Consider the following 15,206-nt stretch of genomic DNA (forward strand, 5'->3'; position numbering starts at 1 on the left):
CAGTGGTTGCTGCCAATAGTAGCAGTTTGATCATTTGGCTGACTACATATCCTAGTCAGAAATCACCATAATTTTCATGCAAGACATCAAGTTAAAGCATGGCAAAGGGCCATATAGAGCACCAGCAACGTGTCTTTCATTATCAAAACATTGCCTCAGAGCTTCCCTGATTCGAATAGCCCCCCATTGTGTCCCTCAGCCCTAGTATCTGGCTTCTCAAATCCAGCAGACAGATGATCCGCCTCCATGCTCCATCCTGGGAAAACTTTTCACCCTTAGCTTCACAAATATTATGGAGCACGCATCAGGCTGCTATGACCATGGGAATGTTTTCCTCAATGAGGTCTAATCTACCATAAAGGCACCATCAGCATGCTTTTAAATCGGCCAAAGGCACATTCCGTGGTCATTCTGTACCTGCCCATCTATTGTTGAATTGTTCCTTGCTGCTGTCCAGGTTTACCTCGTAAGGCTTCATGAGCCATGGGAGTAAGGGGTACTCTGGGTCTCCCAGAATCACTATGAGCATTTCAACATCCCCCACTGGAATCTTCCGGTCTGGAAAGGAAGTCCCTGCTTGGAGCTTTCTGTGCAAGCCAGTGTTCCTTAAGATGTGTGCGTCATGCATCTTCCCAGACCACCCCACATTGAGGTCTTGAAATGGCCATGGTGATACACAAGCACCTGCAATACCATAGAGAAGTACCCCTTTCTATTGATGTACTCCATCGCAAGATGGTCCATGGCCGAAATTGGAATATGCATGCCATCCATCGCTCCTACAGTGGTAGGGAATCCCACTGCTGCAAAGCCATCTGCTATTTCATGCACATTGCCAAGAGTCACAGCCCTTTGTAGCAGGATGTGATTAATTGCCTTGCATTAACACAGCCCTAACGGTCGACTTCCTGACTGCTACTGGTCAGTTGCAAATCAGTTTGGAATTTGGAGTCGCTAACTTCCACACAGTGAACGCCATGTACTTCTCCGACAGGGCAGCTCTCATTTTGATATCCTCGCGCTGTTGAGCTGGGGCAAACTCTGCACGCAGTTCCAGGAAGGTGGCTTTCCACATCTGAAAGTTCTGCAGCCACTGCTTGCCATCCCAGACCTGCATAATGATGCGATCTCATCACTCAGTGCTTGTTTCCTAAGCCCATAAGTGATGGTCCACCATGTTCAGCTGCTCTGTGAAAGCCCAAAGTAATCTGGGGCTATTTCTTTTCAAGGCACACAGCAGGCCAGGCACCTCAGATTCCTGTTCAGATTGGGAGCTCATGATATACTGCAAGACCAGCTGCAATGTGTCCATAACAGTGACCACAACAGTAGAGAGCAATGCAGGATCCAACCTTTCAGACAGAGATGGTGGGTGCAGAGTAAAAAGAGGACTGTTGAAAAATGCTGCCAAATGCAGTCAGAAGCCCATGAAATGCTGGGATGGAAAGAACTGCATCATGAGACACTGAGTCCACACCCATGATGCACTGTGATCCATTCTGCCTTCCCACAACTCTTAGCTGCAGAAGGTGGCGAGTAGCACAGTGGGACAGCTACCCACAGAACACAGCTCTCACTGTCAACACCAAGAGTGGATGCACTCTGCCAACAGAAGGAGTGTTGTGTGAACATGCACAAATGATGTAATTATACCATTTTTTGATTGTTGGCTTAAATTTGCATTGACCAAACTCCATAGTGCAGACAAGGCCTTAGTATCTGGACTCCGTGATTTGAAGGGGCTTAATGTAGCAGCAAGTCAGTAAGAAACCATGAGTAAATCCAAGGGGGTTTGGGGCATGATCAGTAAGTCACTGTGAACAGGGGATATGAGAGGATGAGTCAATTTGTAAGTGTCAGGGAGGAAGAGTCAGGTGGCTGGGAAAGATAATGTGAGCAGGGACAGTGTGTTTGGGGAGGAGAGCTCTAAATGGGGCCTGGATTTACCCAGACAGTCTTAGTCCACCCCTGAATGTCACCAGCTATCATTGAGGAAACAGGACTCTGAACTACTGACAGGATTTAATTTTAAAGTGGTGGGTTTTAAAAAACAAAACAAAAACAAAAAACACCACACAACCCACCTTCTAATCTTCATGTGAAAGATAACATCCTGTATTTATTTCTTTAGTTGCCTTATAAAGAGGCACTCTCAAACAATTTCACATTAACAACGTAATCAGAGACAATGGCTATTTGGGCAATTCTCTCAGAAGTGTGAAAGTTAAAAGGAAAAGCTCTGTTTTCAAATACAAAAGGATCAAATCAAGAGCAGAGTGCTCCCTGTACCTAAACCCCTTCAATAGCCAAACTGAAGATATGCAGCTTGGCCATTTCTGTTTTTCTTTCACTGGCTTCCGTGTGTGTGACCAAAAATAAAAATAAAAAAAAATAACTGAGCTCTATATATAAAGTTTATCCTAGAGCAAAAGGCTTGCGCAGGACCTATATGAGTCTCATGGTCAGATCTTAAGCAGTGTATGGGCTCTTCTTAAGGGAGACTCCCATCCTTCCGAATAAATTTGTCAGTAATCTGCTGTTCTAGAATTAGCAGTGGGAAACACAAATACAACAGGGTCTAGGGACTTAAGTGTCCTACAAAAAACAGACCAAGTTTCCTGGTGACAACAAAGTGAATCTTATAAGAGAGGGAAAAAAACACTATCAGAAAGACCCAATCTACCAAATTATACAGTAAAAATGTAAAGGAAGATCATATTCTGAGGCAAGCCAATTTGCTGTAGCATTCTATTTTCTAGAGAAGATCATTCAAAACTTATAATCTCCCACCAAGTGTGAAAACAACATGCCTGTGAAACATCTAGTATCTCAAGTTACAGCATTCTGAGCCAGGTATCTGTGTAACTCCTGGTTGGGAAAAAATGTGACCTCCCCAATTTTATAGTATGATGCACCGAGCTCCCTCATTACCATACGCCATCTGCTGACATCACACCAAATAAGAGAAGAAAAAAAATTGTTTAAACTTCTGTCCTATTCTGAATAAGGGACAAACAACAAGGTGAGTGTGAAGAATACATTCAAGATAAACACCTTGGGTGTGCATATCAACAGGCACAAGTCCATAGATGTATGAGGAATTTATATAGGCCACTTCTGAACATAGCACAACATTGATCATAAACAGTATTTCCAAATCCACTTTTTAGTGAGATGTCATGGGGACTCAACATTTTTCAAAATCAGAGCTGGGTGCTAATGAGCTACACAAAGCAGTCACCCATCCACCCACCCCAGGGTGCTGTATGTGCTACCTGCCAGCTCATGGAGCCAGAGACTAGGATGGGAAAAACGAAGGACAAATGGGTATGTACAACCCCATCAAGTCACCCTATCAGCCTCCAAAAATCTTTTTTTTTTTTTTTAAGTATTTGGCTTTAGAGGGTCTGCTATCAGTTTTAAATATAAAAGATTAAAATTCTGTGTGTTCAGGTACAAGACTCTCACCCTACAGTGCGCCGCCTAGCTACCAATAGTAACCAATAGCAGAAACTGGAGCACGGTCTCCCGAGCATTCTAACAGCAGCAAACTAATAGAACTGCTGCCTTCGTGCTCTATCTCTAGTTATCTCACATTTGACCCAATGGTTGGAGTTTGATGCCATTAAATCACCCAGTTTGCCAGCTTTCAGTAGTATAGCCATGATACAAAGGAGAGTTGCACTAGTTCAGTGGCATGGGCAGGAAATTCTCTACTCCATCTTCTCCAGACTCCACTATCACCTGTGTATACTCACACACTGTTCATTCTGCTGGACATTCACTGCCACTCCAAGACACCTCACCTCTAAAGGGATCATCTCTCCAGAGACAAGGGTCGAGCCAATGGCGCTTTGAATAGCTGGAATGAAGCTTGTTTTATAGTGTTTCCAGGCATTGCTGCAAGCCACTCACTTTTTTTTTCCCTTGGAGTAAGAGAAGTGCTAAACCTTGACATCTAGCAGCCCTCTCTTGCATGGAACTGGAACAGCAGCCATGTACACCGAAAGGGGTCAGGATGTCAGTAAACTGGAGGAGTGAAAGTAATTCACTTGAAAGTTGTGTCTATTGTGTTAGGAGGCAATGGAGAAACTCGAGAGAGAGAGGCTCTAACTTTATCTTGTCCTTCTGCATGAACTGAATAGTAGCTGAGCTTTAATTCCCACAAAGAACTTACCATGTCAACCATAGTTAAACTTGTATTGCCTCATTCTTTAAACATGCCCATAAATCCTCTGAAGTACAGTTTAGTAAAAAATAGCCCCATCCCTCTATTCCAGGCTGCGGTTTCACTTCCCTACCTTAACTATCTTCTGTAAGTCTTTCACTGCATCTCTGCACTCCAATCAGCCATGGAGCTGCCACAACCATGAGAGAGAGATTGGGAACACAAGCTGCCATATGGCTAAGGTGCACACAACTGATTGGGAGTAGTGGGCACAGCTGCAACTTAAGTTTGGCAAGTTGGTAAAGTCACTCACAAATACTGAACTAGTGGCACTAGGAACAGAACAGCTCCCCCCCCCCTTTCTCTTCCACCAATATTTTAAATCAAATAAATGCTTATTTAATCCCACACCACAGTACCTGAACATACAGGAGTTTTATTCTGCACAGAAGAGCCACTGATGGGTTTGCCATCGGGAGTGACACACCAACAGTATCCAGTGTAGGTATGGCATTGCACCTGTTCAGGAAAGGAAAGAGCAATAACTGACACTTCATTTCTCAAAGTATCCTCCACAATGCCTTCCTAACCTTAGCTCTTGTGCATCTCTGCTTACCCAGCATCTTCAAAGTGAACCTCAGCTTGGGAGGCCCATCCTTTCAGCATGAAAGATTGTGAATAAAAAATGCTTTTTCAGTTTTGGTAGACACTGGTTTAGACAACGGTGGTACTTTATGTTTGGCTAAAGAAAGGTTCAGCTTTATTCTAACCCGTTAGCCAGTCTGCAGATCAGGACTTGAAGCAACTGACAGAATCTCCTCTGAAAACATAAGAATGGCCCTACTGGGTCAGACCAAAGGTCCATCTAGCCAAGCATCCTGTCTTCCAACAGTGTCCAGTGCCAGGTGCCCTAGAGGGAACGAAGAGAACAGGTAATCCAGCCCCTGTTGCTCATTCCCAGCTTCTGGCAAACAGAGGCCAGGGACACCATTCCTGCCCATCCTGGCTAATAGCCATTGATGGACCTGTCCTTCATGAATTTATCTAGTTCTTTTTTGAACCCAGTTATGGTCTTGGCCTTCACAACATCCACTGGCAAGGAGTTCCACAGGTTGACTGTGCTTTATTTGAAGAAATACTTTGTTTTAAATCTGCTCCCTATTAATTTCATTTGGTGACCCCTAGTTCTTGTGTTATGAGTAGTAGTAAACACTTCCTTACCTACTTTCTCTACACCTGTCATGATTTTAGACCTCAATCATATCTCCCCTTAGCAGTCTCTTTTACATTTTATCTGTGGTGTGTAGCATTACACCTCACTCTGTCCCTTCCTTTGGTTCATATTTATTCATGCCACCATTTTACTTACCATTATCCATACATATAAACTGATATGACTGGTGTTTGTACTATCCCTCTCAATTGCATGCTGGTTCAATAAAAGCTTCCCCAACCCTTGCCACAAAAAACTTGAGGTTCATTTCTTTGCTTTCTGTTTGAGTTTGAGACACCCTGGGGTCCCATTTTCAAGCTTTTCTCCACAATCATGAGGGCTGGAAACTTTCATTAAAAAAGCAAGCTGAAAGCCTCATGTAAAGCCTCACATCTCCAGGAGCCAGGGCTTGAAGTACACCACCATACGTCATGAGACGCATGATAAAAATCTCAAGGGTTGGCAACACTGCATCACATTGCTTCTCCATCATTGCACCCTGGATAGCTTCCTGCTGCTGCACTGAGACTATGTGCCATGATCCATGGCTCATACTAGCTGATATTGGGCTCATCCATGCCTCTTTTAACCCCCTCCCACATGGGACTCAGGCAACTGCCCAGGAAATTGAGAACAGAGACCTTTTAGAAACCTCAAGCTTACCTAAACCACAACGTTGGGAGATTAAAGTCCAGGACACTAGACTTGACCACAGAATGTTTAAGAGTCAGAACAATGGTGGTCCAGCACCCAAAGAGTGCAATTATGAGCCTGGAGGAATGTAACCCATCTCATTCTCACCTTACATTTCTATGTTCAGTATTTATAGGGAAGGTAGGAAAGTAGATGGTCTAGCACCATTTCTAATGGCAGGTAATTGGAAAAGGCCAGGTTCCCTCCCCCCTATCAAGCCAGGTGATGGTTAGAAATGTTTACCTAGCTCCTGCATCTCAGGAATTTTGAGAGTTCTTGGTGCTTTCCAAACAGTTGTGCACTTTCTAATTGGTATCTGAATTTTTTATGCTTATTTAAATCCAATCCACAACTTTGTGCAGGGTGAGGGATAGTTATGGGTGAATCACAATGGCCAGACTACACAACATGGTCAGTCAGAAAAAGTATTAACATATTATGGTAACTTTGCCTTAATAAAAAGTTTCCCAGAAAAAGACTGACCTTATGCCACAGATCGGCTTCTTGTGGAAATGCAGAATCGAATTTGGGTGTTATCTTCCTATAAACGTTCAGTATCATCCAGATTTACTGGAAACATTTTAAGTTCAGCTCCCCTCAGCCTTGAAAATCAACAGTTATTGGGGACAGCAATGGATCCTGTTATGTCTCACGCATTGTCAACAAAATTGTTAGTTAAGTTCCAGCCAGAATATTCATTACTGGTGAAGACGTAGGAGTCAAAGATACAGCTGGACTTTCAGAACCCACAGTGAATCTATCTGGCTGACAGCTGAACATTTTAAGTTATAAAGCCCAAGCAGATATGATGATATGAATGACTGAGGGGGGGAAGAGATTGAACCCCACAAGGAGTTTACAGATTTTCAGAACTATGCTATGTACTACAAATTAACTTTAAAAAAGGAAGCCTGCTCCTACCTGACTTAGTAATTAGGCAAGAGGACGCAATTTCTATTCTTCAGGAGTAAGGGATATGCCATCTCCATTATGTCTTGATTGAAGAATGAAAAGCAGGAAGGATGCACCCAACAAAAATTGCTTTATTGCTGTTACCCACATTAATTAAAAATTGCAACAGTGGCTCCCTCTATCCTCCACCCTACCCCCGCCCAGTACAATGTGTGAAATCAAACAGAAGCTAACACTCCAGCCACTGGCCCCATGAATAAATTCCTGCCCTTGTCAAATTCATTAGAATATGAAAACATTAAAACTGTAGTCACTGGCAGGCTCCTCTGCTTCTTAATTCTTGTCCAGAGAATGAAACTATTGTTGGGATCTCTTCAATACCACACTGGAGTTGCCAGAATGAGATTCTGAACCATTCTAAAAATCTTTTAACAAGCTGGCTGGATCACCCCTTCACAATGGATTTGACAAAAGAGAATCAAGGGGTTGTTTGCCACAAGATAAACTGGAAATGGGAGAGGAGTTAGTCACATGTGCATGTGTGAAGTAGATATTAGGGGGCTGAACAGTAGTTTGGGGTTAGCTTCAACCAGTCTTTTGAGTTAGGGAAAACAGAAGTTTCTTATAAAGAAGCACTAGGGTGCCTGATGTGGAGTTGGAACAGCTCAGAGCAACATTGCACTAAAAAACAAACACACAACAATGTTCAGACGACACAGTGACTGCTGTTCAGACAGGGTGTTTGATAACTGCTTCATATCCAATAGCAGATTAGAAACAAAAAACAAACATTTCCTGGCTCATTCAATAATAAAAGAGAAGTGGGGGGAGGGAAAGAGAGGCAAGAGAAACATTCCTTTTACATTCAGAACAACATTTCCACATGAAAAGAAAACAATTGCTGTCTTCAGAGCACATTGCAGAGTGGAGCTACTCTATACATGTGGTGTACATGCCTGCACATACACATGGTGCCAGTTCCAGTTTTATTCAGATGCAGCTAACAGATACTGTAAAACCAACTATAAAGATGGTCTACAGTGATTCATGGATTACTAAGGCCAGAAAGGAGCATTAGATCTAATCAAATCTCTTGTATAATGCAGGCCTCATCCAAAAATTTCTGCATCAAGACCATAACTTCTGTTTGAGCTATAGCATTCCTTTTAGAAAGGCATCCAGTCTCTATTCAAAGCCTTCGAGTGATGGAAAATCCACCACATCCTAGGTAAGTGCTGCCAATTGTTAAATACTCACTTTAAAAACCTTGCACCTGATTTCTGGTCTGAATATTATCTAGCTTCAGCTTCCCATCACTGGATCTCATTATGCCTTTTTCTGTTAGTTTAGAGAGCTACCTATCATTAGAAATCCTCCCCCACGTAGGTACTTGAAGACAGATACCAAAATCACCTTTTACCTTCTCTTGGGTGAACTGAATACATTGAACTCAAATCTTTCACTAGGAGGCATGTGACACACTACGCCCCTGTCATAAACAGATAGCTAAGGGTTAATGTCTCTTTCACCTGGAGCACCTGACCAGAGGACCAATCAGGAAACCGGATTTTTTCAACTTTGGGTGGAGGGAATTGTGTGTCTGAGGTCTTTGTTTTCTGGCTGCCTGCTTTCTCTGAGCTTTGGAGAAGTAGTTCTGTTTTCTAATCTTCTGTTTCTAAGTGTAAGGACAAAGAGATCAGATAGTAAGTTATATGGTTTCTTTTCTTTGGTATTTGCATGAATATAAGTGCTGGAGTGCTTTGATTTGTATTCTTTTTGAATAAGGCTGTTTATTCAATATTCTTTTAAGAAATTGCCCTGTATTGTGTCATCTTAATACAGAGAGACCATTTGTATTTTTTCTTTCTTTTTTATATAAAGCTTTCTTTTAAGACCTGTTGGAGTTTTTCTTTACTTCAGGGAAATTGAGTCTGTACTCACCAGGGAATTGGTGGGAGGAAGAAATCAGGGGAGATCGGTGTGTGTTGAATTGGCTAGCCTGATTTTGCATTCCCTCTGGGGGAATAGGAAAGTCCTTTTTGTTCCAGGACCGGGAACGGAGAGGGGGAGTCACTCTGTTTGGATTCACAGAGCTTGTGTCTCTGTATCTCTCCAGGAGCACCTGGAGGGAGGGGAGGGAAAAAGGATTATTTCCCTTTGTTGTGAGACTCAAGGGATTTGGGTCTTGGGGTCCCCAGAGAAGGTTTTTCAGTGGGACCAGAGTGCCCCAAAACACTCTAATTTTTTGGGTGGTGGCAGCAGGTACCAGGTCCAAGCTGGTGACTAAGCTTGGAGGTTTTCATGCTAACCCCCATATTTTGGACGCTAAGGTCCAAATCTGGGACTAAGGTTATGATAGCCCCATATTCTTCATAGTAATATTATATATATATATGATATGATTATGGCATAACATGTATTTTATACAAGTTAAGTCATGTAAGATATCATTGAAAAGGTTATAATTCACTGAATAGGGTTATCCTATTTGTATGCATATATCATTTTGGTATCCGAAGTTAGAAAATATTATCTATGCATCTATTTCAAATGTGTTCATACCTGGGGAATGCTCACTAGACAGAATGCAATCAGTCAAGATGGTTGGCTGGGAAGGGCCATTAGAAAGAACAATAGGTCTAATAAAATGCTTATCTCCCACTGGGGAGCTTTCCTGAGGATGCTACAAACAGCCTCCAAGTCATGGCTGCTATGGCCCTACACAGACATGTGACCAAGTCCCCTGGTACTGGACTCCATCATAGAATACCAGTGTTTTTCCATTGAAAGGGGCGAGAACTAAAACTGGGAGACAAAGGATTCCAGCCATATGAAAAAGCTATTTAAGGCAGAGGAGTGACATCATCATGGTTCTTCTTCACTGATTCCAAGCGTCTCCTTTGGTCAGGGAAACACCTGAGAAACAACAACAACTGAACTGTGGGAGAAGGGTTGAACCCAGGCTAGAGGGATTCCTAGCCTGTGAAAGGAATACCTGGAGTTTTAATCCGCAAGCAAGTGCAGCTTGCCTTCAAGAATCTCTGCAATCTGCCTAAACACATTTAGGATGAGAATTTGCTACACATATCCAATTTCTTTGGTATATTACACTTAGCTTGCATTTGTTTTATTTGCTAGGTAATCTGCTTTGATCTGCTTGCTATACCTTATCGCTTAAAATCTCTCTTTTGTAGTTAATGTGTTTTTATTGTGTCTAAAAACCAGTGTATGGAAATCCTAACAGGACACAAAGCTGTTGCATATATTCCTCCACACTGAGAGAGGAGGCGAATTTCATGAGCTTACACTGTACAGTTCCCTGCGCAGTGCAAGAGGATATAAATTTTGGGTTTACCCTTCAAAGGGGGGTGTGCAGTTAAGTAACTAGGCAGTTCCTTAGCGGGGTCTTCCCATTCAGAGCTGATCTCAGCATCTGTGTGAAGCTGCAGCTGAGTATGTCCCTACCTCTGTGTGTGCTAGAGGAGACTTGAGAGCCTGTCACAGCAGTATAGTGTAAAGAGAGCCCAAGTTAGTGGGTCAGGTGGGCTCAGTGGTACCCTAGTTCTAGGTGGCACCCGGAGGGGGGGGGAGGAGAACCCATTACAACATGTTTTTCCAGACTTCAAATCATTCTTGTAGCTCTTTTCCACATCCTCTTCAGATTTTTCCAACATCCTTTTTGAAGCCACAACACCTCTCACTGGTAACAAAACCACTGCAATCTTTCTGACACAATGCATACCAAACAGAAGTAAGGAATACTCAACATGTGACCACAGTGAGATCTATAGTCTTTGGTTTGCTTCAGGAAACTCCTCTTGAGTGTGGGATGCTCTACTGTTGGGGATTCTAAAGAACCAATCAATAAGAAATGCTACAAAATTAGGGCTCAGTCCCTGTGAGGTGCTGAACATTCTTTGCTCCCACAGAAGTCATTGGGAGCAGATGATACTCATTCAGTACTTTGCATGAGTTGATTAGTATCTTGCAGAATTGGGCTCCAATATTTTGATATCCCTAGGGAAAAGGAATCAGAGAGATGGCACCCCCTTTTTCTAATACAACACCCTTTTAAGGGACAAGCAACATGCAGAAGTCCTGTCTGAATGGCTACTTTGGTAAGGAATAAAGTTACTGTGCGGGAACCCCTGGTATAAAACAGTGTTTTATCAAATCAGCCTTCTATAGGATGATGTTAAAATGTGAGCTTGCTGAACATGTTAGGAATGTCTTTTGCTCAATCAGTATCAGCTTAACTCCCAAGCCTCATGTCACCTTAAGAAAAGCGTAAGTGAAGCACTAGATTTAAGAGCACACTCTGTACCACTGTAGGGCTGATAGACCACTGTGCCAGCAGTTGCTTCTTGGAATGGAGAAATTCCAAGTAAAGTAATGCACTGAAAAAAAATGCTGCTTCTCTGGGATTGCCAGCTTGCCGAGTAACGGGGTCCAACTTTGACAGTGGACACAGAAGGGACAAAAGGAGACATGCCATGAAAAGCCACACCAAGCCATGCACCCAAAGCAGCAATGTGATTAGTAACACTCACTTTAGTTTGTCTGTAATTGATTTTGTTTAAACTTCAACGACCTTTTCTGAAAACCTGCTTGGGGAAAACTATGAAGAATGTAATTCTCCCTGAGCCCATGGCAACAAGCCCTATGGCACTAAGCAGCAAAGCAGTACAGCTTACCCAGTACAGTCTGTGTTATTTAGGAAGATCAGATCACAACAGGTTCAATGCAGCTTGAAAAGGAATTACCACCAAACAAAAAAAAGACACCACCACTACCACACTGGAAATAGAAATCATTTTAAAGTAAACTACAACTTTGCCCAACATGAATTAATTCTCAATTGCATGCAATTAAATCAAATCAAATATTGTGTTGTGAATAAAACTTGCTTTTCATCAGCCTGGTTGTACTACACTGGGTTAAGTGTTGACAATTATCGTGATGGGAAATAATTTACCCACATGGAAGGGTTGAAATGGTGGTAGTGTGGACTCTTCTTGATCACAGCAGGCAAGTAGAGGAGAGACACTACCTGATGCCCTCCTGATTACCACCGAGTCTAACTGGACCCCGGGAGGAAAAAGGGATAGACATTGGTTTTGTTCAAAGCAACTCTGCTTTCTGACCGTGTGTGTTACACCTTCCCTTGTGATTAGAGATGGGTGAACCAATTAGAACTAAGAGCTAGAATGACCTTAGTTAATTTTTGAGTTTCAAATGAATTTTCCACTCTCCTGACCACTCATTTTCCATTTTTAGTCTCTCTGCATTTTGGGTTCCAAATGGGCCCAGGACCTAAGTACTGAAATGCTATGAGAGACTGTTCCTGTGGTATTTCTGGGCTCTCTGGAAGCACTCAACTTTCAGATTGCTCTCAGACATGTGTCCAAAAATCTGGATAGCTTGTGACTGAACCTCAATGTTAAGGTGGGTTCATTCACCTCATTTTGTAACGCCCTGGACTCTGCAGAGGAAACAAATGGTTTTTATCTGAAAGATGAGCCCAAAACATCAGAGAAGGGTTTTCTGAAGCTCTTTGTGGCAACAGTAATGAATGCAAGTCATCTGAGCCCACTCTGTCCTCCTTGTAATAGTGCTTCAGGGAACAACAGAGGAAATCGCTCTTTTTGTCTCAATTGCCTCCTTCCCAGCAAACCACACTTATCTCACACATGAGTAAGGAGGATCGCCCAGTGGCTAGAGCACTAGCCCAGGACTTTGGAGAAGTAGGAAAATATAGCAATGGCTTAAGCGAGCAAGGGACAGAGCAGTTGTATCCTGTGTGCGATCTTCCTTCACATAACTCTGAAAAAGCAGCTCAATCCTGATCTACGGCAGCCTCTACTATTTTAATTTCAATTCTGGGTCCCTCCTGCAGCTCTACCAATATACCCTTTGTCATAAACAGATAGCTAAGGGTTAATGTCTCTTACACCTGGAAAGAAGTACCTGAAACACCTGACCAGAGGACCAATCAGGAAACCAGACTTCTTCAGATCTGGATGGAGGGAAGTTTGTGTGTGAGTCCTTTGTTCTTTGGTCTTCTGCCTGTCTCTCTCTCTCGGCTATGGGAGGATTTCTGTTTCCTGCTTTCTAATCTTCTGTTTCCAAGTTGTAAGTACAAATATAGTAAGGCAGTAAGGTTTCTATTGTTTTTCTTTTGTATTTACATGGGTATAGTTGCTGGAGTGCTTTGAAGTGTATTCTTTTTGAATAAGGCTGTTTATTCATATTTCTTTTAAGCAATTGACCCTGTATTTGTCACCTTAATACAGAGAGACCATTTTTATGTATTTTTCTTTCTTTTTACATAAAGCTTTCTTTTTAAGACCTGTTGGAGTTTCTCTTTAGTGGGGAACTCCAGGAAATTGAGTCTGTGCTCACCAGGGAATTGGTGGAAGGAAGAAGTCAGGGGGAAATCTGTGTGTGTTAGATTTACTAGCCTGACTTTGCATTCCCTCTGGGTGAGGGGGGGAGAGAGATTAGCTCTCGGTACTTCTGTTTTCCAAGGCTGGAAACGGGGAGGGTGGAATCCCTCTGTTTAGATTCACGGAGCTTGTTTCTGTGTATCTCTCCAGGAACACCTGGAGTGGGGAAGGGAAAAGGTTTATTTCCCTTTGTTGTGAGACTCAAGGGATTTGGGTCTTGGGGTCCCCAGGGAAGGTTTGGGGGGACCAGAGTGCCCCAAAACACTCTAATTTTTTGGATGGTGGCAGCTTTACCAGGTCCAAGCTGGTAACTAAGCTTGGAGGTTGTCATGCTAACCCCCATAATTTTGACGCTAAGGTCCAAATCTGGGACTAGGTTATGATATGAGTGGCAGCGTTTGTGGGAAAGATAGAATCCAGAAGCCAGAAGGAATATTACATTTTTCTTTTCTCTGCTAGGTGCTTTTAAGCAGAGAGGAACGGTTTGCTTTTAAAAGGAACCAGAGAGAATTTTTTTTTCTGCTCTCTCTAGCAATTTTTGGCTTGCATACTAAGCAAGGAACCATTAAGGGACTATTACGGTTCTTTTGTCACACAATAGCACTCCCATTAGGAGTCAAATACCAGCACTATACACATGCAAATAAAGTGGTTTTTCTGGTTTACTTTACATTGAAAAGATTAGCTAGAGGAAGAAAGGGAAAAAGGCACTGTTGCTAGGCAGACCCCAGGAGACAACAGAGCCTGCAGTTCAGACAATAAACACCGGAGGGCACCCCAACACAAGAAAACAGGAACCATGCCTAACAAGACAAAAATGGAGGCTGAAGGACAAATCAAAGACGCCGAGCACAGGCGAGAGATGGAAAAAAAATACAGGAACTAGAAATAAAACAAAAAGAGATGGAGCTGAAAGAAAGAGAAGAACAGATCAAAAATGCAGCCCACCTCAGAAAACTACAAGAAGAAGAGGTGGCCTACAAAAGAGAACAAGCAGCCAGAGAGGTGGCCTACCAAAGAGAACAAGCAGCCAGAGAGGCAGCCTACAAAAGAGAGCAAGAAGCCAAAGATGCAGACCACCAAAAACAGCTGGAAATAAAAGAGAAAGAGTGGGAACTCCAGAGGGAAGCCCACCGACAGGCCACGGAATTAGAAAAGGCTAAGCAAAACACAGCCAACCCTAACAGCCCTGCGCCAATGATTGTTCCACAGCACAGGAAATTTCCCACCTACAAGGCAGGTGATGACACCGAGGCCTTCTTGGAAAATTTTGAAAGAGCCTGTCTTGGGTACCGCATCTCTGAAGACCAGTACATGGTAGAATTGAGGCCACAACTCAGTGGACCTTTAGCAGAGGTGGCAGCTGAAATGCCTAAGGAGAACATGAACGACTATAAACTTTTTCAAACCAAGGCCAGATAAAGAATGGGGATAACCCCGGATCATGCTCGTCGGCATTTCAGAACCCAAAAGTGGAAACCAGATGTGTCATTTCCCAGACACGCCTACTAAGTTGGGAAAAATTATGAGGCCTGGATATCAGGACACAATATTCAATCCTTGGAAGAACTGCACCTCCTCATACAAATGGAGCAGTTCTTGGATGGTGTTCCTGAGGACATAACACGGTACATACAAGATGGAAAACCCAAAAATCTCACCGAGGCGGGGGAGATTGGAGCCAGATTGATGGAAGTGGCAGAAAGCAAGAAAGCTACTGTCAAGGGGAACGAATACCCCAGAGGGCACACCGACCATAAACCCTACAACCAAG

At 42.9% G+C, this 15,206-nt stretch overlaps 1 protein-coding gene across 5 annotated transcripts in view; it reads right to left on the bottom strand.

The window, feature by feature from the left end:
* SMOC1 (SPARC related modular calcium binding 1) overlaps window positions 1-15,206 on the bottom strand; it is a 193,685-nt gene that overhangs the window by 88,836 nt on the left and 89,643 nt on the right. For all 5 annotated transcript variants that reach the window (XM_030559690.1, XM_030559689.1, XM_030559687.1 and 2 more), the window contains exon 4: window positions 4,588-4,687. In XM_030559690.1, the coding sequence (XP_030415550.1) occupies window positions 4,588-4,687 (100 nt within the window). The remainder of the gene's footprint in view (window positions 1-4,587; window positions 4,688-15,206) is intronic.

This window comes from Gopherus evgoodei, chromosome 4 (assembly GCF_007399415.2).
Source record: "Gopherus evgoodei ecotype Sinaloan lineage chromosome 4, rGopEvg1_v1.p, whole genome shotgun sequence".
Classification (NCBI taxonomy): Eukaryota; Metazoa; Chordata; order Testudines; family Testudinidae; genus Gopherus; species Gopherus evgoodei.